Raw genomic sequence first — 26,943 nt, forward strand, 5'->3', positions numbered from 1 at the left:
GAACCTAGATAAGCTTAAGTATGTTAACTTTAAGCATATCTATGTGCCTAAACTTTTATTTCATTGAATTATAGACATTATATGAAAAATTAAGTTTTTGCATTAAAAGATGATATAAACGTCATCTGTTTCTGTGGCCCATGGTTAACTAAGACCAACCGCCTATACCTTTCCAACTAAAATCAGATGGCCATTTAATTTGGGTGAACTCCGAGGCGCCTAAAAAATCCAGAAATTCAAAATCCTAGTCTTCACCAGGTTTTGAACCTAAGATTCACTGGTTCAGAAGCTAAGTGTTTTACAACTCAGTCACCATGCTCCCAAATGTTAAATAAAACTTCTTAATGTTCGCCAAAAAAAACAAAAGTTGTTTTGTTGTACTGTTGTCCTCCACTAGACTGAAAGCTTGTAGTATAGCTAAAAATAACTCATAAAAGTCTTAAGATTGTTTAAAATTTCTCAAGACTGCAATAAGCATTATTTGGATATTTCAAGATCTCTTCTTAGATTGAAGATAGATGTAAAAAGAGACAAATCATGTTCATTTTTTTTTCTTGATTTGTTTCATTAATTTCACCATGGATTTATTAATTCAATTCATTTATAATGTGTCGTTATACCTTAAGTAATGTGTGTGATTATTTAATGTACTATTTAAGTTTATGATATTAAAGTGTATCCCATTTTCTAAATTTGTGTTTATTTCACAGAGCCCCAGCTATGCTGGGATTTGTTGTCACTAGATAATGTCAATGGAAGGCATTTAACTCCATTCTAGATACAATAGTCTATTCAAAATAGCTAGGTTAAGGGGAAAAACAAAAATTAAAGCTATCCTTTTAAGAGACATGCTATTCTCTGATGATGCAGGAGTGGTGACACACATGCAGGAGGAGCTCCATTTATTAATCTCATGTACCAGCAAAGCAAATGCCACCTGTGTTGTATGTAGACAGGAATATCCCTTCAGTCACATGAAAAAGTCTTCTACCAAATGAGCCATATTTGTTCTACGACTGAAGAAGACCAACATTGTACAATGAGACAATATTTTAAATTGAATAAATAAACCTACACTGAAATTACTGAAACAGAATGCAAATGAACAACTGACAGCACAAACTTTCTTATCTTCACCTTACACTCTGTTCTTAATTAACTTTTCTATTATCTTCACCTTAAACTCTGCTCAAAATTATAAAATTAAACCATATTATAACTTAAAACAGATTTCCCGAGCCCTGCTGTCCTAGAAATCTCCAGAAATTGCAAAATATACGAAATAGTCCTTAAAATATACCAAAATATATAGACAAAAATTGTCATTTTGGGGTGTCATTCAAATATGGAAAACGCCAATCCTATGCACGAAAAATAAAAACGGCATTACGCATTAGCCATAATTGTGTAATCTGGTGAAAGAAGCTTCTTGCACCTCAAACTAATGAAGAATTACTTGAGGTCAACAATTCTCAAAGATAGATTGAAACATTTGGAAATTCTTGCTATTGAGGAAACAGAATTATTATGAAATATACTGTATGACTTTGCTACACGCAAGGCTTGTAAAGTAATTCTGTATGTAGTGAAGAATGAATAAAATGCATAGACGAATTTATTTTCTAATACAAACTCTTAAATTTCACTTATTATCTGCTTCCCTACCAAAAATTGGCCCGGCAAAATCTGTTTTGCATAGGACCCCAAAATGGTTAAGTCCGGCCCTGCTATTTAGTGACGGGTGAATATACATAGCAGATTACTTGTTCTCTTTCCATGACTTCTTGGTCACAATGGTTAAGTTCGGCGCTGCTATTTAGTGTTTGTAAAATGTTTTACATGTTTCAGATGTTCCTTTAGAGTTAAAGATAGTTTACTTCTTAATCCAAACCTCCCCCAGGACAAAGGGGGATGGGAACGGGCAGAGTTTGACAGTCCAGCGCGCAGCCATCCGTAGTGATGTGTGAACACCCACTTGTCCCCCCCCCCCTTGTTTTTCCGTGGAGTGACTATCAGCAGAAATAAAAGAGTGATCTTTCCTTTACTTCTTGCTCGTCCAAACTGTTGAGTGAAGAAGAGAATTATATATAGATATTGAATGGTCTTTAGTGTTTGTAAAATGTTTTACATGTTTCAGATGTTCCTTTAAAGTTAAAGATAGTTTACTTCTTAATCCAAACCTCCCCCAGGACAAAGGGGGATGGGAGCGGGCAGAGTTTGACAGTCCAGCGCGCAGCCATCCGTAGCGACGTGTGAACACCCACTTGTTCCCCCCCCCCCCTTGTTTTTTCATGGGGTGACTATCCACAGAAATAAGAGAGTGATCTTTCCTTTACTTCTTGCTCGTTCAAACTGTTGAGCGAAGAAGAGAATTATATATAGATAGTGAATGGTCTTAGCGCTTTTAACAAACCTTTAACAAAACATTGCACCTAAAAAACTACCAGTATTTTTTTACCATATCTCTATTCAAGCCATGCTTTCGGAGTGGACAAAACCTTTTGGGTGGGTAGACATGTTTCTCGAGAATGACACTAATGATTTTCCTAGAAATTTGAAAAATTGATGTATATTGTTGGTAAAAGTATTAAGTAGCTTATTGGCCACACAGGGAAAACACTAGTTTGACTGTTATAATTTTTCAAAAATATATAAAAAGAAAATAATTTAATTAGGGTACAGAACTAGAAAATTCTCGTCTTTAACATTCTTCAGGTAATGTGGTAATGTTCAGCAACATTTCTAAGTCTATATCTAAAAGGGATGGTGGGGGTGGGGGTAGGTGGGGGGGGGGGGGGGTAAATTCTATTTTCTTTAAAATCTAACATTCATTAGTTAAGAGCAAAATAATCACTCTATAAGATGTATAAGACAAAGGATTTTAAAAATATTTTTCTTGTTTTACAAATTCAACTAAGCTTGAACTATTTCAGTTAATATTTATAAACTGAAGGAAAAAAAAGTTTAATGATTCTGTTGACACATAATTCCATTATATTTTCCTAAAGACTGCATTTATATTAAATTAATTCCTTCAATATTTCTCTGCTTCCCCTTTTTTTTTTTTTTTTTTTTTTTTTTTTTACATCCTGTGCATCATAAAGCATAAATAAACTTTGACTGGAGCGACCTGCTTTAAAATGCCCAACACAACACACACCCATACTTTAGACCAGTGAAATCTAATTCCACTTTCCCCTCTTGGGAAATTTGTCCTTAATGTGCATAACAAACACATAATTCTCTGGCAAGCAATGGTCACAAAGTCACCCATGCTCAATAAGGTGGCACCAGCTAGACTTCTGCATCACTCACAGGATGGATCTGAATAGTATCAGTCACACCCACTCATACCATAGCATGGATTGCAACTCTGACCATTCACTAGTGATAAGCAAGGTCAAACTACTTCTTAAGACATATGGTGATTACAGATGCCCAATCTGTGAGTGTAGTTATGTATCAACAATTGGCCTCTTTAGTGACATAAGAAGAAATAGCAAAGGGAAGATCATCTCTTGAGACATAAAATGCCACAATGGTTAAGTCCGGCCCTGCTATTTACATATAGTAGATTAGTTCCTAGTCCAAACCTCCCGCAAGACAAAGGGGATGGGAACGGGCAGGGTTTGATACATTTAAACGACAGTCAAGCGCGCAGCCAGTCATCCGTAGTGTGAATACTACTCATTTTCTCGTGGACAGAAATACTTCTTACTACTCAACAAACTTTTGAGGGAAGAAGAGATTTATATATAATATATATAGATTATTAAATTTTGTACAGGAAAAACTGTTTATTAAACTTTGTACATCAAGTCCACCAAAAAAATACTTTGAAAAGCAATGGAGAGAAAGCTGCTAAATCTCTGCTGAGTTCTTAAGCAAGACAAGCAAGAATAACCAGATGAAGAGCAATGCTAAAGAGGAAGAGAATGTTAAGCAATAAACTGCATATATTATATTGAGGCTTCATAAATCCTTATGTGACTCTTTTTCATGCAGAGATACAATTTGTTTACAAGAAGTGGATCTCTACCACACTGGGCTTTTTAAGCATTAGTAATGATTATTTATTATTTAGATATAGAAAAAAACTTTAATATATAATAATATATATTTCTCACTATAGATCTAGACTCTAGATAATTTAGATCTACTTAAATCTAATAGCTTGGATCTACATCTTTAGTGACTCTTGATCCAATATATTATTATTAGATCTATATTCTATTAGACTTATACTCAGTAACTCACTATAATATAGTCATGTAAAGTAGGCATAGACCTATAAAATCTCTATATAGATGTCGGTAGGTCTACTAGATCTAGATCTTATAATTCTTATAGATCTAGATGTCTAAATCTAATCCCATTTGAACTCATGGAAGTTGGCAGGCAGGGTTCAAATTTTAAAAATCTAGGGGCCATTGTATCAACAGAGTAAAAATGAATAGCGCAAAGCGGCCGGGCATCATGATACTCTGATACTTTTCTGAACTTTTCAAAAGCTGGCGAGCAGCCATTGAAGTCTACCTCTAGACCAGTGTTTCTCAAACTGTGTGCCACGGCACACTAGTGTGCCGCCGAAGATTTGCAAATGTGTCGCGGGAGTTTTCAGAAGGCCATATGTGCAGCGTCCCAAGGTCTGCCTAATATTAAATTTTTATTTTACCTTGCGACGACATTCCCACTTGTAACGACCAGTAATTGTAGTCTGCACTCTCCCATTTTCTCTGCCCTGCTAAATCGGATTGCTCCATTTTGACGGAAAGGAGTGTTAGCCATTCAGGTTATTAATTTTTCCACTATATTTATATTATTATAATGATTAAAACGTAGGCCAACTAAGCAGACGCACAGCTATTTTTGAATTGGTAACGATAATAATAAGCGATGCGTTTCATGTAAATTTTTTAGGTGTATGGTAATAATAACAAATTATCAATAAGCATTATTCATTGTTATCCCTGGAGAAATACGTTAACAAGGATGAAACTGCGAAAGCGTTAAATGAAAAGCAAGGAACCAAACGAAGGTACAAAGAAGATTACATCGGATATGGTTTCATATCTTCGGGACCTGAAGATGTTCTTTTGCCAATCTGTCTGATCTGGAATGCAACTCTGTCGAATGAGGCGCTTGTTCCAAGCAAATTGAAGAGACACTTGGAAACAAAACATCCAGCTGTAAAAACGCAACCGAAGGAATACTTGGAAAACATCAGGGCTCAACAAAATAAACAAGCAGAGAAACTTACGAACTACCTAAGAACACACACACAGAAGTTGAATCCGTCATTGCACCAGCTTTAGCAAGAGTTCATGAAACTATTCTAGGACTCGATGCCGACGAAAAAGTTAAAAAAGTTCCTTTGTCAAATGATACTATCTCGCGCAGAATTGAAGACTTATCGTCAGATCTACAAGATCAAATCTGCGAACACTTAGATGTGACTGACAATGAAGTGTCTCTGCTGTGCTCCCTTCAAGTTGATAATTCCACTGACGTTAGAGGAAAAGCCCAGCTGCTAGCTTTTATTTGGTGCATAAAGGATGAAAAATGTGTCAACGAATTCTTATTTTGCAAAGACTTAAAGACTACAACCAAATGCGAAGATATTTTCAATGTGGTGAACGTAAACATTTTGCTCTTCAAACTACAGTGGGAAAACTGTGTCAGCGTTTGCACTGATGGCTGTCCTTCCATGCAGGGAATAAGAGAGGGATTCGTCACTCTTGTGCGTCTAGAAAATCCAAATGTTTAGTTGTTCACTGCATGATCCACAGAGAAGCTCTTGCTTTCAAGTCTTTGCGAAAGATTTGATGTCTGTTCTGGATCAAGTGATTGAAGTTGTAAACTTCATCAAATCTCGACTGCTTGCATCCCGACTTCTCTCTCAGCTCTGTGAAGCAATGGATTCAGACTACAAATGTCTTCTGTATCACACCAACGTTCGTTGGCTCTCCAGGGGGAAAAATGTTAAAGCGTGTCGTCCAACTCAAGGCTGAACTAATTTCATTCTTGGAGGCTTAAAAAAAAAACTTTGGATTTTCTATTCATGACAAGATCCGGTGGGTTAAGGTGACATTTCTCTCTGATTTATTTGACAAATTAAATTAATTGAATTTAATTCTTCAAGGACCATCACTGCATCCTCAAAACTGAGGTCACTTGGTGAAAATTTGTCTTTGTGGCAAAGTAAGATCTCGAAAGGAGTCTTCGACTGCTTTCCTACTTACAACGAATGTACTTAAACTAAAGAAATTACCCCCGAAATTCTGAACACTTTGACACACCTGCAGTCAGCATTGCAGTATTACTTCCCAACAGTTAAAAGTCTTGAATATGGATGGGTCAGCTATCCATATGGAAACAATGAAGCTACAAATCTTACAACTGAAGAAGAAGAGCAGCTTATTGATTTTAAAAAATCATGCAGTTCTTAAGTCAAATTTTGCAGAGTTGTGCCTTCTTATGTTTTGGATTTCAATCAACAAGTTATATCCTGCAATCAGTTTATATCTTCATGATTTTATGAATTTGGATTTTCAGTACTGACTGAAATCAAGTCTAAGAAAAGAGAGAGACTTCTTACAATAGACGATGAAATGCGAGTATGTCTATCGACTTTAGAGTCTCGATTAGATCGCATTTCCTCTCAAAAACAGGCACACCTTTCACATTGAATGTAATACTTAAAAACAGGTAATAATAATTTTTCCATGTTATTATAGAACACCTGTTGTTCATCCTAGTGTGCCGCGAAATTTTAGTAGTTTTTTTACTGTGCCGGCAGACAAAAAAGTTTGAGAAACACTGCTCTAGACCTATTCTAGATAATCTAGATCAAAAGTATTCAAATTAAAGAAACTAGATATATCTTATCTAGATATCTATCTAGAATCTAGATTCTAGACTTATAAGAACACAAGATATTTTTAAAAAATAGAACTTATAACTGTTTCAAAAGACCGGATGTGCGCATGTTCAAAATAAATCAAAAATCTTATTTCGCATTCGTCCAAAAATGGAAGAATAATAAAATCTGATTTTATTTTTTTTTTAAATGTCAGGAAAATTTCTGATTTTTTTTTTGCTAGAAAATCGGATCAGAAGAAATTTTAGGAAAATTCCCATCACTGCTATATATATGGAATTTTCTTATCTTTATATTTTTTAAAAAGTCAATTTAATTATAACAAAAATGTCCCTTTCAGGATGAATAAAAGTTTCTTAGTCTTGAAAAAGCAATAAAAATAGGAAATTCATAATAATAATGTTAGGCTGGAACAAAACATAAGTTTAAGAACAATTGAAAAACCCTGACTTAACTTCCCTGACGTGGTGCTTATCTAGGTTTGAACCCATAAGGCTCTAGTTAGGCCTAGCTCTAACCCTAACTTTAATCTTTTATACAAACCAAGCCTTACCTTCAGTTGTCCTTCTCCATGTTTTGACTCATACACATCAATTATTCTTGCTCTATACCACATTTTATCAGCAGAGTATCGTGCCAAAACAAACATATTTTTTGCAACAGCAAAAGGAATTTTCTTGGCTCCCATCTCTCGTTGGCACCATGAATTTATACTTTGAGATAGTGTAAACAACTGTGCTTTGCTACTTTGTAGCTGTACATAAAAGTTGTTAGGTGACCTGATGTGAGTTACAATTACATGTTGTGGTAATCCTTTGACAGTTAAGTTACTGTTATCTTTTATTATGAAATGAGAGGAGCATTCTGATATAGTTATTTTTTCTGTAAAGTCTTTGGTATTTAGATCTGAAGTTTTATCACTTTCATTATTGGCTCTAGCAGAAACTGAAGTTTCATTATATTCCAAAGTGGAAACAGATACAGCAATGTCCATAACAGTATGTTTATTTGCATCAGTTTCATTAGATTTAATACTGATTTTAGCATTCTCACTGCTTATGTTCCCAGCTTCCTCTAGAGTTTTAAAATCAATAAGTAACTGTTGCTTTCCCTTGATTTCCCCAAAAGCATTTATAGACTGTAACAAGTTGTTACAATTGGATTCAACCCAATTAATGGGTTCAATGTCTGCTTCTATCTTTTTATCAACAATGCAAGGGATTTTTTTAGCACCTTTGAGTATCTCAAGTAAAGTCTCTGCATCTATTAATAATGCATTATTTTCAATTAGTTTGTTTGCATCTTTAATTGCTGCTTCTAATAAAGTTTTTTCTTTAGAAAGAAGTAACTTTTGTTCTTCTATGTGTAGCAAATTTTCCTTTAATGAATATGTCAAAGAGTTAATCAACTCCATTTCTCTTACTTGTAGTAATGCATGAAGAGTCAAAAAACTTGTGTTGATGCTCTCTATGACTGATTTAGTTTCATCTTTAACTACTGGAAGAGTCTGAGTAATTTGTTTGTCTATTTTATTCAAAAAGTCTAAAACATCAACAGCTCTTTTCAATTCGCTGTCAATATCATTTATAACACTCTTGTTTTTTTCTTCGTAAGAAATGATTGAATGATTTTTATGATCCCCTAAAATGTAGCAACGTGAACAGATTGAAAATGAGTCATCTTGGCAGAAATATTCAATAGGGCGATTGTGATCTTTACAGATTGTTTCTAAAGCTAAATCCTTTTTATTTTTTGAAATGTTTGTTGAAATTTGGAAAGGCACTGGCTTGTGTTCTTCCATTTGAGCAGATATGGCATGAACTTTTTGAAAACAAGTATGACACAATAAACTTTCACAGTCATCACATTTATAAATATAATTTCTGCTTTTGCACACCTTACAAAAAAAGTTTTTTTGTTTAACATTATAACAAAATTGTGACTCTTCTTCCTTTTGTATTAAAGCTCTATTTGGACATAGAGAAACTTGAGAAAGATGTGCAAGTTGACTATCAAGCTTGGCATGTTGATTGATATCTATGTAAGATAAAAGATAAACATCTAATGGCAAATCTTTTAAGCCATTTTGTAGAAATGTAACTTTCGTACACGTTGGACAATGCACTTGAGATGTGTACACATATGATTCATTTTTTTCCAATTTACGTGTTAAACATAATTCACAAAACGTGTGCCCACATTTCAGAATCAAGGGCTGTTTAGATGCAACCTTAGAAGCAGCATTGAAGTGAGTGTTACCATATCTTTTATTACAATTGGTACACCGCATTGCCTTCATGATTGATTTTATAAAGGGTGCTAAGCCAAGCCAGTACAAAAAAGAGACTATTTCTTGAATCTTTAATCTTAGTAGATCTACAAGATCTAGCTTAAGACTTAAGTTATTAAGAAAATTCTATAATTCTAGAGTCTAGCTAGATTCTGCTAACTCTAGATATCTATATCATCACCATGATGATCATAATAATAATATTACTTAATGAGACTCAGTCACAGATATACTGATACATAGGGACTAAGCCTTTAGAAGCATGTAAGATCACTTATCCACATCAGTAGATAGTGATAGATTTAATCTCTATATACTGAGTTATTTATAGATCTAGACCTAGATAATCTTATAGAATTAGTTATTAGTAATAATATTATTTTTATTAGATCTTCGGATTCTTCCTTTTCTAGATTTAGATCTAATTCTAATGTCTAATGATCTAGAATAATGTAGATTATAATAATAGATCTATAATTGTATAAATAATTTCATAATAATATAATAATATTATATTTTAGAGTCTAGCTAGATCTAATCTAGACGTCTATAACTGTAAGTTAAGTAGTCTTAGACTTGGTTATTTTTTTGGTAGTGTAGATAGTGATTAAGCCTTAAATCTAATCTAAGACAATATTATAAGATAATAAGTCATTGAGTAAGTGGCTTAGGCTTAGGCTTTTAAGCTCACAGTGACAGTAGACGAGTAGTCAGTAGAGTAGGCTCAGTAGCTTAAGTAGCTGGAGTCGTAGACTAGCCTCTAGACCCTAAGTCTAGATATAGTGACGACTAGTCGTACATAGTGTCAGCAGAGGATATTAGATCTAGATCTCTATTGAGTCTACATCATTCTATATCTAGATCTAGGCATTAGAGCTGTTTCATATGTTGAGTGCGAAATTACGGGACAGAGATTGATACTTCAGATATGTTTTCAAAAAGACCAAGTATGGCACTTGAAAAAATCCCAAGATTTGAGATATATAGATATAGGTAAAATATAATTTGTCAATAATTGTCAATAACCTTGACTTAGACATCGAGCTGACTGGATAGGAAAAGCTACCACAGCATTGGCAAAACTCTCCAAGCGCGTCTGGGAAAATGGTAAATTGACCACAGCGACCAAAATCCTAGTCTACAACGCCTGTGTTGTGAGCACTCTCCTTTATGGCAGTGAAAGCTGGTCAACATACATGTACCAAGAGCACGCAGATTGAATAGTTTCCACTTGCGCTGCCTGAGACGCATAATGGGCATCTCTTGGAGGGACCATGTCTCCAATCAGGAAGTTTTGAGATTGGCCAATACGAACAGCATGTATGCTCTCCTGACACAAAGAAGATTACGCTAGCTCGGACATGTCACCCGCATGCCAGATGGTAGAATCACGAAAGATATCTTATATGCTGAGCGTGTGGAAGGAGTCAGACCCAAGGGCCGCCCAAGACTTAACATATAGAGATGTCTGCAAGCGAGACATATGAGAGCCACAGGCATCAGCGAAAATATGTGGGAAAACATAGCCAAAGACCGGAGTGCATGAAGACAGACTGTGCGTGCTGGGACAACCCTTGCTGAGAACAAAAAAATTGAAGCGGCCTTAATCAAGAGGAAAAAAAAAAAAGCTGCCCTGTCCGCTAGCCCTAAATCAGAGGCATACAGATGTATGAATTGTGGCAAAGTCTGCCGTTCTAGAATTGGCTTGATTAGCCACACCAGATTCTGCCCCGTCTCAAGATTAAGCCAAAACCAGTAGGCTACTGACTCTTTTGGGCGCATCCATTGCCTTTCGAGACAAAAGGAGCCATTTAGCATAACTATTAAAAAGTTTTATTTCAAAAACCTAATGTGCTATTCTTACAGACTTAGACCCTCCCGCGCCGTTCGGCGCATTTGCCGTCAAGCTGTTTCCATAAAAATCTGTCACAGGCAATGTCTGAATCTCTTCCCACCTGCTCTGAGGACCTCTATGAAAGTGTGGTGTGAAGTTGTACTAGGATGTTTCTGTTTGTGATTTCCTCGTAATGGCCTCCATGTCATCGCAACTCTTAGTATGCGTAATTCATTTTGTCGGAGAACATGTCCCGCAAACTTCATGCGATGCTCTGTCACATTAACCTTACTAAGGGGTCGACTCCCAGTTCGGCCTAGGATTTCTTTGATTGAAACCCGATCTCTATAACTGACTCCTAAAATCCGACTTAGCCATCTTAGTTGAGCCACATTTATTCTTTTTCAATTTCCACTATCCACTACACTTTATTAATGCGGCCCAGCCACTGGTAGAAATTTGTAACCTCTCTTGGTTACGCTCTTTGAATTAGGTTTGCTTTAGATTTTAGATTTTATATCGAAAAGGGAAGTTTTATCGTTAAAGTCATCTGTTGGGGGGTTTAAACTAAAAAATCTCTGGAGTTTTTTTTTACAAATTCATGTCTCCAACCAGGACGTTTTGAAACTGGCCAATATGCACAGCATCCATGCTTTTCTTACACAGAGAAGACTATTCTATATGCTCAGCTTGCAGAGGGATTCAGACCCAAGGGCTGCCCTAGACTAATGGCGTCACTAGGGTCGGTGTCACCCGGTGCGGTTAGCTCAGGGTGTCACCCCCCCCCGTATCAACTTTATCTCCTTTTCATAATAGAAATTCATTTTGTTGAACCAATACTGTAAGCTTAATCATCGATTTTTGCCAAATGTAAATGTAATCAATTCTTTTTCAAAAACCCATTGTTTATGACGTACCGTATGTCTTAAGATCATTTTCATGTTCAGTAAGAAGCCTTGTCACGATCTTCTTAGTTTTTATCACACAAAGGTGATCAACTTAAGTTAAACACTTGAGAGAATTTCGAGCATTCTGACGATGGAATTTTGACCATTCTGACCATTCAAAAAGAGTCAGGCCAGTAGAGACGTTTTGATATATATGTCTTCTTCAAAAAGTTTCTAATCTATATTTTAGCAGACGCTTCATACAAAAACGGTATACATTTTAAAAGATCCTTATTAGTAGATGATAGGCCTACGAAGTCTTTATCTTACACTACTTTAACTTTTTAAATATTGATAATGTCATTACACTGGGTTAATATTCAAAATTTGATTGATAACTACAATGAGCTTTTTAATTTTACCCATGTAAAATAATTTGAATTGCTTCACACTCTCCTCATTTCTCAGGATGTCGCGCCCTCATGAGAGATCGTCGGCCCCCCTCCCAAGGGGTGACCCCCCCCCCTCCACAGCTTGAGGAAAGCTACAGTAGTTCATGCGAGTTTGTAAAAGGCTTGTTGTCCTAAGATCATCCGTACTGCCGTAAAAATAGGGTAGACTCTATAATCAAGAAGAATCTTTTGAATCGATCTTGCTGCTAATTTAACATAGAAAGGTTATATCTGGACGATAAAACAACGTAATATGATAAATAATTTATTTTTCCTTAAAATGTAAATCTCTTTCGCCTAATTAATACTAAAATATAAAATAACTACAATGCAAATACAAACAATATTTGTTCTAAAAAGCTGCCTTTGCGTCTCCCTTGCTCACATAGACTTGTTCATCGACAACTTGTTTACCGACAGTTGGTTCACGACAAATCGTTCACTGACAATTCGTTCGTGAAAGAAATGTCAGTGAACGAATATTCGTGTCCCCTCAAAAGTCTATGTTGGAGAAATTACGATGCACAGGTAAAAATAAATGGGAGTTCACGAGAGAGAGAGAGAGAGAGAAAGGAAGCGGGTCGTGCAATTTCATTGCAATAGATACTCTAATTCACGGCTAAAAAGTATGTTATTTTGATCGTTAAAATGTTGCTCGTTTATTGAAATAAAAAGAAGGAGGTTTCCGGCCATTTTAAACAATATATAAAGCCTAGGAACAAATCAACGGGCGTAACCGTGACCTCCCATGTCGAAGGTGCCGGCGTAACCGGTGTGAATTGCTACTGTTCCCTCGATAGAAAAAGGTTGCCCGCCCACCCCTTGTTTAGTCAGACCTAGATCTAGAGATTTACGATTACAATTAGAAGCTGGGTATTTTACAATGTTTAAATCTAGTTTAAAAATACGGAACGGAAGCACTGTACTGATACATCTGGTTGACAACTAAAGACTAGAGAGATCTGCTTTAGATGTAGTCTGTCTAGACTTGAAACGTCACTCTAGAGAACTAGATCTAGATTCTAGATATATTCAATTCTTTTCTTTATGGAGTACAACTAGATCTTTAAGTCTATATCTATTGCTAGAATACATCCTTAAGATTTATAGTGATAATAGTCACATACTGACATAATCTCTATTGAATAGTACTAGATCTAGATCTAGTAATCATATTCATAGACATCACTCATCCATGTCCATGATAATGATGATTATGGTGAGACTGTGACTGTCAGTGAGTTGAGTGAGTGAGTTAAATTAATACTGTGACATGATTACATGATTTATGATAGTCATAGTGTCCATAGTCATAGTGATAGTCATAGACTTAGTTAAGATAGATCATACAGTACAGTTGATACAGAGAATCATGATTGATTCTAATTGAAAGAAGTATAGAATAGATCTATGGCATTCTATGGTCTATGGTAGATTCTTATAACTGAACACCGACTTTCGGGAACTATAGTAGCTTCTTATATTAGGCACAGCTCATCGAATTCTCCTTTAAGAAACACGTCGCTTTTTTTGTTTATAATTAACTTGTTTTTATGTTTGGAGCTAAAAACGATGTTTCGAGCACCGTTAAGATACACCACTATTTGGCACTATGCTATTGCTAATAAATTATATCTGTGTTAATTAAAAATTATTTAGATTGTATTAAAAGAAGTAGATTCACTTCTGCAATATGTATTTATAGTATATTGCCTCTCTCTCGCTCTCTAGATATATATATATATATATAATATATATATATGCCTACCTATATAATCTATGTGTAGAAACAGACAGAAATAAATCTATATAATTATAGATCTATAAATTAATTATTATAATTTAATAAACATGATATTTTCAACTAGGCTACATGTATTCTCTGTCTCTTTCTTTTAATTCCCATCCAAGGACCCTCTTCTTTTCATAATTTGGATGTTCGTTTTGTTACACCTTAACATCCCCTCCCTCCCATAGATGCTTATAATTCTTTTCATGACTCTCTCCCCCTTCCCTCCACTGCCTGTATGATAGGTTGTGACACTACACGCTTAGTGTATACCTCTCCTCACCACCAGCTCTCGCCTAGCGTGATCACCTGCAGTGGGCATGGTCTCTGGCTTCAAATTAGCAGCCCGCACTTTTTCTTTCATTCATAAATTATATATTCTAGATATCTCGATCTAGGTCACATTTATTTATTGATAAAAATCATAGATTTATTAATCCCAATAATATTTCTTATTACGATTTTGCCTTGTGCACTATAGGAGAATGTGTTTAATTCATTATTATTCATTGAAACACCTCCTTTTTTAATTTTATTTAACAGCTAACAGTATGAATGTGATTGGAATGTCTTTCTAAAGATGTTTGGAAGCTTATTTTGATAGATCCACCAGCCTACGATCAAACAGGCTCATAATATAGCCTTCATCCCTTATATGGGTATGAATTGCCGGGGGAGGTTAAAACAACAGCTTTACATACATGGTTACAGAGAATCTAAAAAACTGCCATCTGCTTTGGAAAAACGGAACAAAATTACCGGAACTTATCTAAAATTGTACATGCGCAGTCCCGAATCGTTTATTTTTGCTCCAAACATAAAAACAAATGAATTACAAACAAAAAAAACGACGCATTCAAGAAAGGAGAATGTGATGAAGTGTTCCTCTAAATACTAATTGACTAAATAAACTTTTATTTTTATAAGATTGGATTGGGTTTATGCACTTGAAGTGGCTGTCAGTGTCACTAGAAAGTAAAATCAGTGTCACTCACTCACTGTGTAGTGTGAGTGTATGATTTGCAAAGGGTAAATTAAAATTTGAAATTAATGTAAATCTAGATCATATATTAATATTTTTATAATATATAAACTCATTGAGTGCGGAGCGTCTATCCCATAGACGGTCTGACTGCCCCTAAACGCACGGAACGTCTATCCCATAGACATTCATACCCTACCTTTGTTTCGTTGCATTTTTAAATTAAACTTTTTAACTAACAACAGTGGAACTATTTTTACTTTATAAAAGAGTTCTTCATCCTTTGTTTACATAGAAATTAGAAACTTTTGGCTTTATTTAGACATTTATTTTTACATTTTTTACGATGTAAAAAAACGTCGCCATGACTACGCTAGTCCAAGACACACCCACAATGTTTACTACTGAAGAAACTTTATAATTATTCTAAAATTTATCACAAATAAATAGTAATAATGAAGAATTTGATCTAGATATTACCTAGATTTAGTAGATTAGATCCAGGTAAGTCTAAATTTAGCGTATTTATATCTATTTAATCTATATTATTAGTATTTAGATCTAAATCTATTATTGTCAGTAGGCTAGGTGTAGTGTCTGTAGAGTGTAGATCGAGATTGACTAGATCTAAGCTTTTATCTCTAGATTTAGACTCTAGATCTAAGCTTATGATAAATAAAAAGAAAGGAATGGTAGATCTACATGAAATAATCATCCACTGTGGGCATTTTTTGCCCATTTTCTATTTTTTTTTTTAGTATTGTTTATCTGTAAAAATCTACAACATCATGGCTATGCTTGTCCAAGACACACCCACAATTTTTACAACTGAAGAAGTTTTATAATTGTTCTATTTATACTTATATGAATAGTAATAATGAAAATTTAGATCTTGATCTACATTTAGCATAGGATGAAACAGACTTGGACATTATTAGCATTTAGATTTAGATCTAGTATAAGTAGTATTGTCCTTAGGCTTAGGCTTGGTCTGGAATGTAGATAAAGGTTGACTAGATCTATGCTTTTATCTTTACACCTGGTTAGATCCCTATAGATCTAAGCCTAAGATAAATGAAAACAACAGAAATGGTAGATCTAAATACAATATTCATCCACCATGCTGGGCTTTTTCTTGGTATATTTTGTAGCAATTGTTATTTAGTATGTTTATCAGTAAAAATCATCACCATGACTATAGGCCTACTTATACAGGTTCAAGTTGCACTCTGTCTTGTAAGTACTCCAAAAGGTTTACTACTAAATAAAAGTGAAATATAAAACTATTCTAGGATCCATAATTTATTACAAATGAATAGTAATAATGATCTAGGTCTAGATCTTAGGTATAATGAATTAGAATTTTTATTGTCCTTCAGCTAGATTCTAGTGAGAGATTTATGCTTTGATCTCTCGCTAGCCTATGTCTTGCACTGGTCTAGTATTAGAATGAAAGATGTTCTAAGCTAATAAAAAGAAGACAAATCTAGATCTATATCCCATTGATTCAAATGTACATAATATTTGAGTGCATTTGGTTGATAGATTTAGTACTGGTATCTATTGTTATTGGTAGTAATGAAAAGCGCAATAATTTTCACTTTTTTTTCTGACTAAAAAAATAATAATATAATCAATGATTCATCATCTTTTATTGACTGTTTTATCACATTTCTTTTTGAAAATGCTGTAAATAGTCTAAATATGCTGTTTCAACAGTAATACAAAGAACAAAATCTAAATTTAGGTCTCAAAAAATCTAAAGTTGGCATCCATTTTTTTTCTGAGTGTCATATCATTTAGATTATAATTTGTATCTTATATTTAGTATTAGAATGAAAAATGTTCTAGGCAAATAAAAAGAAGACAAATCTAGATCTATATCCCATTGATTCAAATGTACATAATATTTGAGTGCATTTGGTTGATAGATTTAGTACTGGTATCTATTGTTATTGGTAGTAATGAAAAGCGCAATAATTTTCACTTTTTTCTGACTAAAAAACCAGGTAAAAATAATAATATATTCAATGATTCATCATCTTTTATTGACTGTTTTATCACATTTCTTTTTGAAAATGCTGTAAATAGTCTAAATATGCTGTTTCAACAGTAATACAAAGAACAAAATCTAAATTTAGGTCTAAAAAATCTAAAGTTAACATCCATTTTTTTTTCTGAGTGTCATATTATTTAGATTATAATTTGTATCTTATATTTAAATATAAAGATGTTTACATGTTCACATTCTCCATTCATTTACCTTTACTTTGATACCAAATATGCTACTATAGCATTATTGGTACTTAAACAATACATTTTTGTTTTAGCCATGTTTGGAACATTTTCTTATTTAAAAAAAAAAGTAGCATTTTTTTGAAAAAAAAAAACAACGCAGTCAAAGAGTTAATATATAGGCCCTATATATATAGTCAATAGTCATACATTTCATACAATACATAGATCTAGTCATAGTAGGGCGTTCAGTGATAAAATAGTTATTTATTTATATGACTTACATGCAAGGATAATTTTCAGATATAAATGACACAAAAAGAATTTTGAAAATCGGATAAGTTCAAAAGTTATAAATTTTTTAGTTAATTATTTTGACCTCTTCTTTGCCTTTGTATTTTACATATTTTTTTGTCCCACTTTTGGTTACTTGTCTTACATTGTCACTTTGAATTAAAAAAAAAATCTATATAGATCTAAATATTCCCTTAAAAATATATATTAACATTTTAAGATTCATTAAAATTAATATTCCTGTGATTTTTTAATTTTATTTGACTTTTAATTAACATTATGAAATAATATTTTAAGTGTGAAAATGCGTCCAAAATGTCATTCATAGCCAGCCCCCCCCCCCCCCCAATCCTGGCGATATCTAGATCTAATTCAAATGTACATTGGAGTTGTGACCATGTCATAAAAAAATGGCCTAAAATCAAATGTATTAAAAAAGAAATACAAAATCAACTAAATTGTTTGTTTTTACGGCTAAATACATTGATAAACACAATAAAAGAAAAATTCATTTGACCCATTTATACAGCCTATAAGCACAAGAGGATTGGCTGGACCCAGTCAGGTGACCTACTATTGATATCGCGAATTACTTTCAATCAAAAGCAGCTGTGTCCATACTTACAAAAAAACTAATTACACACATAGAATTGGCAATTGATGAGCTTTGAAATTTTCTTGGGGGTCAACAGAATACAAAGATGTTACAAAGAATAAACTTCAACCTGCTATAGTTTCGTACTTGCTTAAGCTATTTTCAAATTTCAAACAGGAATTGATAGGTCATCCATTTCTTCGTACAGCGGTGTATCACATGATTATATGATTTATATTTACAAGAGACTTTTAAAAAGAAAATGGGATACCCCAACCTCGTTTCGCGGCGAAGTGGGACAAAAAAAAACCAACATGACAATTATGTCACGCCTTCTGCAGCTACATCACTGCACGTTATGCCCATTGCCGATGATGTTTTTCAGTTTTTAGTCATGAATGAAAGGCAGTACATTCTATATATTTAAACTGGAACAGCCCGCTTAGTAATGCCCTCCCAAACACCCTCCCAATTACACTCCTTACCAGTTAACTCAATATCACTTATTTCTCTCTCTCTCTCTCCTCCCTCCCCCCCCCCCCCCCCCTCAGCCTCTTAGAAACTTGAATTTTATAATCATAATTCATGTGCAAAATATATGTGTGGGGCGATGGGGTATTATAATGCTGGCATTCCTAAGATGCAAATTTAATCTAAAGAAAAGTGTGCTTTGTTTTTAAGTATTGTGTGTGTGTGTGGCGTTATAATTCAGGCAAATGAGAAGGTTATGGGCATAAGAAGTGTTTGTGCATACCGGTACCCTTTATTAGGGTATGCAGGCCATTCTTTCATAAATTGCAAATCTGTGAAAACCATTTCTTAGCAAGCACCTAAGAGGCTAAAGGAACTTAAATAAATCAATGGGATTTTGCACTTGTAAATTCTTCCAAAGGCATGTATCTTAAATAGCCTCATGACTAGACCAACTCACCGTCTTTATATGTGACTCAGATATTGGGTCTTTCGAAAAACTGACAGGAGAAGTGACAAAGGCGAGTAAGCTTCAGGCTAACCACCTATTAGAAGAAAGCTCTGAATTCAAACCTCTGCTGTCATACTTAAACATGGGAAAGGCGACCCTTGGGCAGCTTGAAGCACTCAGTGCTTCACCCTGGCAGAACCTGTGCTGCTGATCTCAAACTGTATCAGCACTTGCTGTGTGAGGTACATCATTCCAACAAAAAAAAAGCTAATGTCCAGGCATTAATTTTATTTCTGTGAGAGGATCCATAGTTGCTTCGTGAAAATATAGATATATGAGTTTCTCCAGTGAAAATATAGATATACAAGTTTCTCCAGTACCTGTACTATATCAACACTTTAAGAAAAAGTATCGAACTTTAGAATAATTAGCTAAAAAATTTGTATTGTATGTCAGAACTTTAGAGAGAAAATTTTCTGGTATAATTCAATATTTTTGATCATTATTAAAAATGTTATATATTTTTTCATAGGTAAAGAACTGAACACATAGCTTCTTAATTATTGTTTTAAACTTTAAATTTTTATTTTATCTAGATCTAGCCTGATAAATAGAATGGAGACATTTGACAATAGTTCTTCAGTGAATATTAATTCAAGTACAGACACAAGCAGACTTATTAAAGAACTTGAAGAACTGGCAGTAAAGGAAGAGTCTGGTAAAGTAGTAGTATCACTTTAATCAGATAGGCTTTTAAATAAATAAAACAATATTGGAAATATGGTGACATATAAGGCTTTGCTGTTTTGAAATTAGAAATATCATTATTGAGTCGAAAGTAGATAATTTTTTATGCCAACTGTTAATGAGGCCATTATTCAAATGCGCTCAGTATGAGGACTTACCCCAGCATGCGGGCATATTAACCTTCTTAAGATGACGCGGACGATCTATCAGCCCAAGGCTATTTGGCGAAAAAGACGACGCGGCCGATGTTTCCAACCATAAGATTGGCTAGCCAGTGTTAGTATCAGCCAATCAGATTAGTTATTACTATTCTTACACATTGGTACACTTTAATGGCGGCTTCCTTTGCTTTTTTTTGTACGATAAGTAATTTGTTTTCATTTTTTAAAGTTAGCTAGTGTTGGGTACAAATTTCAAAATGTCAGACAATGAAATTGATGAGAGTATTCTCACAGACTCTGATTGTAGTGACTCTGATAGCCACAATAATAATCAGGGCAGTAATTTGGAGGGCTTTGAAAGTGATAGCTCTAGATCTAGTAGATCTAGTGTTGACGATGTAGACGATGCCCATCCATGGTTTAGACTTAGTGGTGATGAGCTTGATAGGGATGACCCATACGAGTTTTTGGAAACTGTTGGTCCTGTAAATATGCCCCAAGGTATTAGCACCCCTGTAGACTATTTCATGCTTTATTTTACTTTAAATTTAGTTCAGATGTTTGTTAGGGAGACAAATAAGTAATCTGCCAACTTTCTGTCCAACACACAACTTAAAAGAAGATCCCTGGGTCATAAATGGGTGGCTGTCACTGTGGTTGAAATGAAGGCGTTTATTTCCATGTTTCTCAATATGGGCCTGATAAGAAAGCCAACCATCAAATCCTACTGGAGTACATCTAGCTCTCAAATAACACCCTGGTTTCCCCAGGTTATGAGTAGGGATAGGTTTGAACTCATCCTGAAATTTTTCGTATGGTGGACAGTACACACTTGCCTAGACCAGGACAGGACGGCTACGACCCTTGTGCACGGTTTGACCCTCTCATTGAACATGCTAACCAAGTTTCAAGGCATTACTACAAACCCCATAGAGAGATATGTATTGATGAAAGCCTGATTGGTACTAAAGGCAAGACTCAGTTGATTCAATATCTCCCTAATAAACATCACCATAAATGGGGAATAAAACTTTCTATGCTTTGGGATTCTGTGACAGCCTATCTCCTTGGATTTTTGTGTATAAGGGAAAGCGAGATACCATCAATGACTAGGCAGACAATGAAAGAGGACTAGCCCACAAAGTTGTCATGAGATTGCTGAGATTGGGCTCATATTTGAGGAGGGGATACCACCTTTTTGTAGACAATTTTTTTACAAGTATGCCACTTATCCAGGAATTGGCTGACCAACATACCCATTTGACAGGAACTGTTCGGGGCAACAGAAAGGAACTCCATCAAGGTCTAAAAGCTAAAATGAAACCTGGTGAAATCATAATATACAGGCAAGGGAAGACATTGGCAACAGCATTTACTGAAAAAAAAATCCCAGAAAAACTCTGTACTGCTCTTGTCTACAAAAAATAAGGCTGAAACAAGGGATGTTCCTGTTCGGAGAAGAGGATTACCTCAAGGAGGAGATGCACCACAGACAATAAAAAAAAAACAGTGACAGTTTTAGATTATAATAAGCACATGGGTGGAGTGGATCAGACTGATATGATGCTTTATTTTTATCTAGATGAGAGAAGGACCATCAAGTACTGGAAGAAAGTAACTTTCAACATTCTGTCCCATATGCTGCTCAACGCCTACATTTTATATAAGGAGCATGCAACCGGCAAAGTTATTAACAGATATGATTTTAATACTTATGTTATTGAAGCCCTTGTCCAAGGACACATAAGCAAGAAAAATGGCCCTGAAGCTGCCACAGGAACTGGGATATGCCCCATCCCCAACAATGGTGAAAAAGACTGCTCAGTCTGTAGTAACAGAAAAATACCTGGGGGGTGGAAAAGAAGTAGAACTATGTGTCTGAAGTGTCTCCATGAGCCTTGTTTCCCCAAACATAAGTGTTAGGACTATTTGAAGCCTAAAACCTCTTAAAAATTCACAGTTTTTGTTAATCTTTTCTGTTTTTTAATTTATTTTTTTTTAATTGTTCGCATAAATTATGCAAATTAGATGAGTTAATTTAAATAAATGTAAATATTTTTGTTGGATTCTTTCAGATTGTATTAGTTAATTCATTTCTGTTCAATAATATATATAGTTTTATGTATGTAAAGTAGTTAGTTTATTTGTTATGAATTTTTTTGTAAGAGAAGTGTAAAGGCTGGAAATAGTGCTCCGTCTTTTTGGCACAATACATGCTAAAATGCACAGTCTTAAGAGGGTTAAATTCCAGAAAAAAATGTATATAAAATAACATTCTTACCTTGAACTTGGGTTTATCCTTGACCCTTGATTTGAGAGCATAGGGTTAGCTTTACCCTGGTACTTGATGAGGCAGCCATCTTTCATATTATTATACAAGTTGCAAGTTTAATGTTGAACATTTTAAAAATGTGTATCAGCTCATCACTGTTGTTGTCCCATAGTTTTATGCATGCATTACATCTAGATGCAATAATATTGATTATTCTCAATCATTGTAAAATTTTTTAATAAAAATAAGTTAATAAATATACATATGTACTATGTAATAATTGTATATATATATGTCGAAAAGAGAACGTAGAAAAATTTTATTAATAAAATTGCAATTAAAGTTTGATTTATTTCAGGTGTTAAAACTAATTTTTTTGTTGTAATTAGCTCATTTTCACAAAATTTTAATGATTATTATCAAGGTGGGTTTTACATGTTTATCTATGGGATGATATAATTAAACAGGTTCCCCACTTCAACAGGCTAATGCATTAATCAAAGAACAACAGCAAACGAAGTTGGTTTCATAATAACCAAACTGTAAATAAGTGGTCAGCGATCGTTGAACAATAACAGTATTTAATACTAAATAATACAAATAATTAATTTTCAGAATATGTATGAATCATGGGATAATAGGTTAATGCATTAAGTACACAAATGAACATACCTCACGCCTTGCACACTCGGTATCGGCCACTCTTCAAATACTACAACACGGATATGCAAGGCTCAAACCAATCAAGAGTCAGTCACGTCTCCAAGTCAACCTCAAAACCACCCACTCCATTGTAGCACCAAGCCCAATACCCCAAAACAAAGAATAACATAGATCTAACTATGCCACTAAATCATAGAACTTAAATTAATAACACTTGTACTGAAATATTAACCTGATTCGACACATAAATGTGAGGTGTGTTCATTTGTGTATATACAGTTAAAACGGGAAACCGTGAAAACTGTAGGGTTAATTGAATCTACTGTCAGAAGGCCCCCTCCGATAAATGATAAAGCTAAGCTTGACATAAAAACATTATTTTTGACAACAAAAGAAGCCCAGTACAAACTGTTTCCTGTACCTGAAAACACAACTATTAAACGAGAAAGAAAACTTCATGCACACTTCCAAATTGGTTTCTTATTATTACAGTAATTCCTTTTTTTTTTGTATTGACAGGTGAATTAAGTGTAAAGAACAGCTACAAGTTTGATGGAAATAAAATGTAAATAATGTACTACTTTTTAAAAGTGTTTTTGTGAGGATTTAATAATCTTATTTTTTAAACCAATCTCAGATCAAGCTGAAATTTTGCACAATTATTTCTTTTATCTGACAAGAGTCATAAAAAAAAAATTAACCAATTAGTTAATTAACTATTGGTAATTAATTATTTTTGTTTGATATCTTGAACAAGGGAAAGAAATTGTACTTAACTGATATGGTGGTATAAGTTGAATTAGTCCCCTTTTTACTTTGTAGAGAGACAAATTTGAAACTGACAATAGAAAACTATAAAACCTTCTATAAGCATACCCCTGGCACAGTGCTTAGGCTTTAGCCTCGAGTTCAAATTCAGAGCGTTCAGTTTTAAATAACCCCTCATTACTCCCCCTACCCCTTTCCAACTGAATCAGACAAATGATAGGATCATAGTATATTAACAAAGCTAAAAGCATGAAAGTTTTGCAAAAAAATGTGTACTCACACAGATTTATTATTGTTAGTCTATATTTATTACAAATTTAATTACATGACTTATCCAATCTAATTGATACAGCTACACTTAATATAAGCTTTGTTTTTAAACAGAAGTATTTTTTTTTTCTTTTTTAAGTATGGCACATAATGAAGCCCATTAAATATAAATTTTAAAAACTTTTTGTGTCAAAAATGTCTTATTATAATATTTCGGCTCTTATCACTTGTCAACCATAGTATTTTATTCATTAATAATTGTTTGTTACAGGCCTTTGTCAGAAGGAATTGGAGATTCTGAAACATTGTCTCAAGCATTGAAAACTGTTGTTGGTGGTAATAGATTGCCGCAGATTATGTAAGTAAAATTGATTTTTAATAGCTATTTATTAAATGTTGACTTCAAATATACTCAGTATTTTCTTCTTCTTAAACTGTCAGGTAGAGTTGAATATGAGGTTGTATGAGGTTGACAATGCTTTACTACTACCATGTGCATGCTGCTAGTGTTGTCTCTATATATAATACTCAATTTTGTCTGCCAAATTTTTAAAAAGTGACCTGTACATAATGACTATATAGTATTTGTTTGGTTATATATCTCCCTTTAAACTTTGCTTTTTATTTTTTATTTTATTTATTTTCCATAGAAATCTTGCTGACAATGATGATAAGACAAGTGTTAGCGTTTATAATCCAGAAGTTGAAGTATATGTAGCCCCTAATACTGCTAGCTTTGTAGAAAAATCATCTGGTAGTAATAAGGTAATGAAGTAACAATTAGGTGTGAACAAAAAGATGCAGTTTATGAAACAAAAAAAATCAGCCAGCAAATTTTAAAATTAGTGTGGATAACATTTTAAACCAATATTATTTATTGTGTGACCTTTTTGATTACCAAAAGTTAATATGATTAAATTTAAGATAATCGGATTGTGACTTTTCTGATTTTTCAGGTTAAAATTACACCAGTTGTAAATCATGTATGGGAAATGAGATATTACCATGGCAACTTAGTGGCAGTTCATAGAGATTCCATATTTGTTGCATATGTTTTAAAAGGTAATGCATTCCTTTGTCAAGGGTTCTTAGTGCTCCTAAAATATCCTAAAAAAATGAAAAGTCTCTAAAAATCCTAAAATTATCAAAAAATGTGTCCACTCCTTAAATTTTTACCCAATAGTTTTTGAAATATAATTTTTCTTATTTGTTGCTAAAAATGTGAAAAAGCAACAGCATGTTTAGGCATTCTTTCTGGCTGTGCTAATGAGCTGTCCGGTGATGTGTTTACACCACCATTCAGCCATCTGTGTGCTTAAGTGTGACCTTACGTTTGAAGACTGCCAGAATTTCACCAGACATAATTTTTTCTGCAGGCAGTGAAGAAATGGTTGTTTCCTCTCAGTATTACGACTGAGGACGCACTAGATCTAGTCTACAGTCTAAAGCTTATACAGTATAATTATTATGTAAAACAACATTAATTAAATAAAATATTAAATAAAATGATTCTACTTAATTAAAAAAAATTCAGCAACATCTTTTTTAAGACCAGTTCAAAATTTTTTTTTTCCTAAAATTTTTTAAAAGTCTGTTCCCATTACTGTCTTTGAATGTTACTTTGGTCAATCTTAAACCCCCCCCCCCCCCTGCCCCCTCCCAAACGCCATGATTCAGTATGCAAATGTCAGCGTTATTGTCAACTTAGCTTTGCCTTAACCCACCCCTCCTTTAGCATGAAGGAGCAATACTTTTATCTAGTTTTTAGTCTGTTGCCCATCATTTTGTTTACAAATACAGTCTAGTTTTGTGTATGTTTTTCATTGTATCACACACGGGTGCACACACATAAATGTGTCATACATTTCCTCCTTAAAATACCCCCTAAAATCTCCTAAAATTTTGTCATGAAAAAGTGCTATTAGAGTTTTTACAAAAATTACATTATTAATTCTTTAGACATTTAAGTAAGCTAATACTTATCATAGCAGTCTGCTTATTGATAGTCTGAAAATTGCATTTTGAAAGTCAACTTTATAAATCCTGTTTGCATGCACCAACAATGTTTAACACGAGGAATAGATGACATTTTCTGTATCTATTGAGTCTTACTAAAATAAAGTAAATTTATTCTATGTGAGAGTAACATAACAATGGTGAACCTCTATGCATGTCAGAGGATGAGCATCAGTGACAATGGTCATGAAGAAGTTGAATCAATGACCACGACATTGTCTTTAGAAAGGACTGGAGAAAGAGAAAGCAGCACATGCAGAGAACAGTGCAGATGGACCAGAGGGGAACTGTCTCTCTTCTGTCTGTGGCTCCCACAGAGCGACCTCCAATCTGAACTGACCAACGTCCACTACCTTGTAGTGCACCTGAATCTGTTCAGGACGAACAGAGCTAAGAAGAGGGCAATGCTATAACCCTGCTTCTGCGCCAACACTTATGGTGCGCAACAGCACACTGTTCAACAAGAGTAATTAACGACATATTGATTCAAGAAGGACTGTTTTTACATCCGGCTGAATTGATCTGCAAGATATTGGAGTCTAAGCTGTGTGGGACTAAGGGCTCTCCTTCGTGCTACCAGTGAACTGTATTGAGGAGCGACACTGGGAATTGTGTCAGTGGCCCGTACTAGTGTTGAGATAGAAAAGGACTTGTAGAACTTCCATTGACTTCCATTGACTTTATACCTGAAGTTCATGTTTGCTTTGTATTTTATAACTGTCAATAAATACATTGTCTATTATTACCTTCTTTTGTTGAGTGCTTGCTGTAGATTTACTACAATATGTATGTATCTATCTATATGATTTATGATATGTATTAAGGTCTTATGAATTAGTATCTGGTTCTTATCAATGTATTCAAGAGAGAGGCTGTATTCAATACA

The 26,943-nt window shown here is 34.2% G+C and overlaps 2 protein-coding genes across 8 annotated transcripts in view; one reads left to right on the forward strand and one right to left on the reverse strand.

Moving 5' to 3' along the window:
* LOC106070283 (RING finger protein 17-like) overlaps positions 1-9,631 on the reverse strand; it is a 63,997-nt gene extending 54,366 nt beyond the window's left edge. The window contains exon 1 of the mRNA XM_056036705.1: positions 7,434-9,631. Coding sequence (XP_055892680.1) covers positions 7,434-9,179 — 1,746 coding nt within the window. The 5' untranslated portion in view covers positions 9,180-9,631. The remainder of the gene's footprint in view (positions 1-7,433) is intronic.
* Positions 9,632-13,370: 3,739 nt separating this feature from the next.
* The window catches only part of LOC106070295 (enhancer of mRNA-decapping protein 4-like), a 65,702-nt gene continuing 52,129 nt past the window's right edge, over positions 13,371-26,943 (forward strand). The window contains exons 1-6 of one of the 7 annotated variants that reach the window (XM_056036706.1): positions 13,371-13,395; positions 19,757-19,878; positions 23,523-23,568; positions 24,313-24,399; positions 24,692-24,806; positions 24,998-25,103. In XM_056036706.1, the coding sequence (XP_055892681.1) occupies positions 13,391-13,395; positions 19,757-19,878; positions 23,523-23,568; positions 24,313-24,399; positions 24,692-24,806; positions 24,998-25,103 (481 nt within the window). In that variant the 5' untranslated portion in view covers positions 13,371-13,390. Of the gene's footprint in view, positions 13,396-13,513; positions 13,594-14,845; positions 15,162-15,239; positions 15,619-15,850; positions 16,351-18,824; positions 19,403-19,756; positions 19,879-23,522; positions 23,569-24,312; positions 24,400-24,691; positions 24,807-24,997; positions 25,104-26,943 lie in introns of those variants that run through there. The other 6 variants (XM_013230165.2, XM_056036710.1, XM_013230156.2 and 3 more) reach the window with 6 other exon arrangements.

Source organism: Biomphalaria glabrata, chromosome 7, assembly GCF_947242115.1.
Source record: "Biomphalaria glabrata chromosome 7, xgBioGlab47.1, whole genome shotgun sequence".
Classification (NCBI taxonomy): domain Eukaryota; kingdom Metazoa; phylum Mollusca; class Gastropoda; family Planorbidae; genus Biomphalaria; species Biomphalaria glabrata.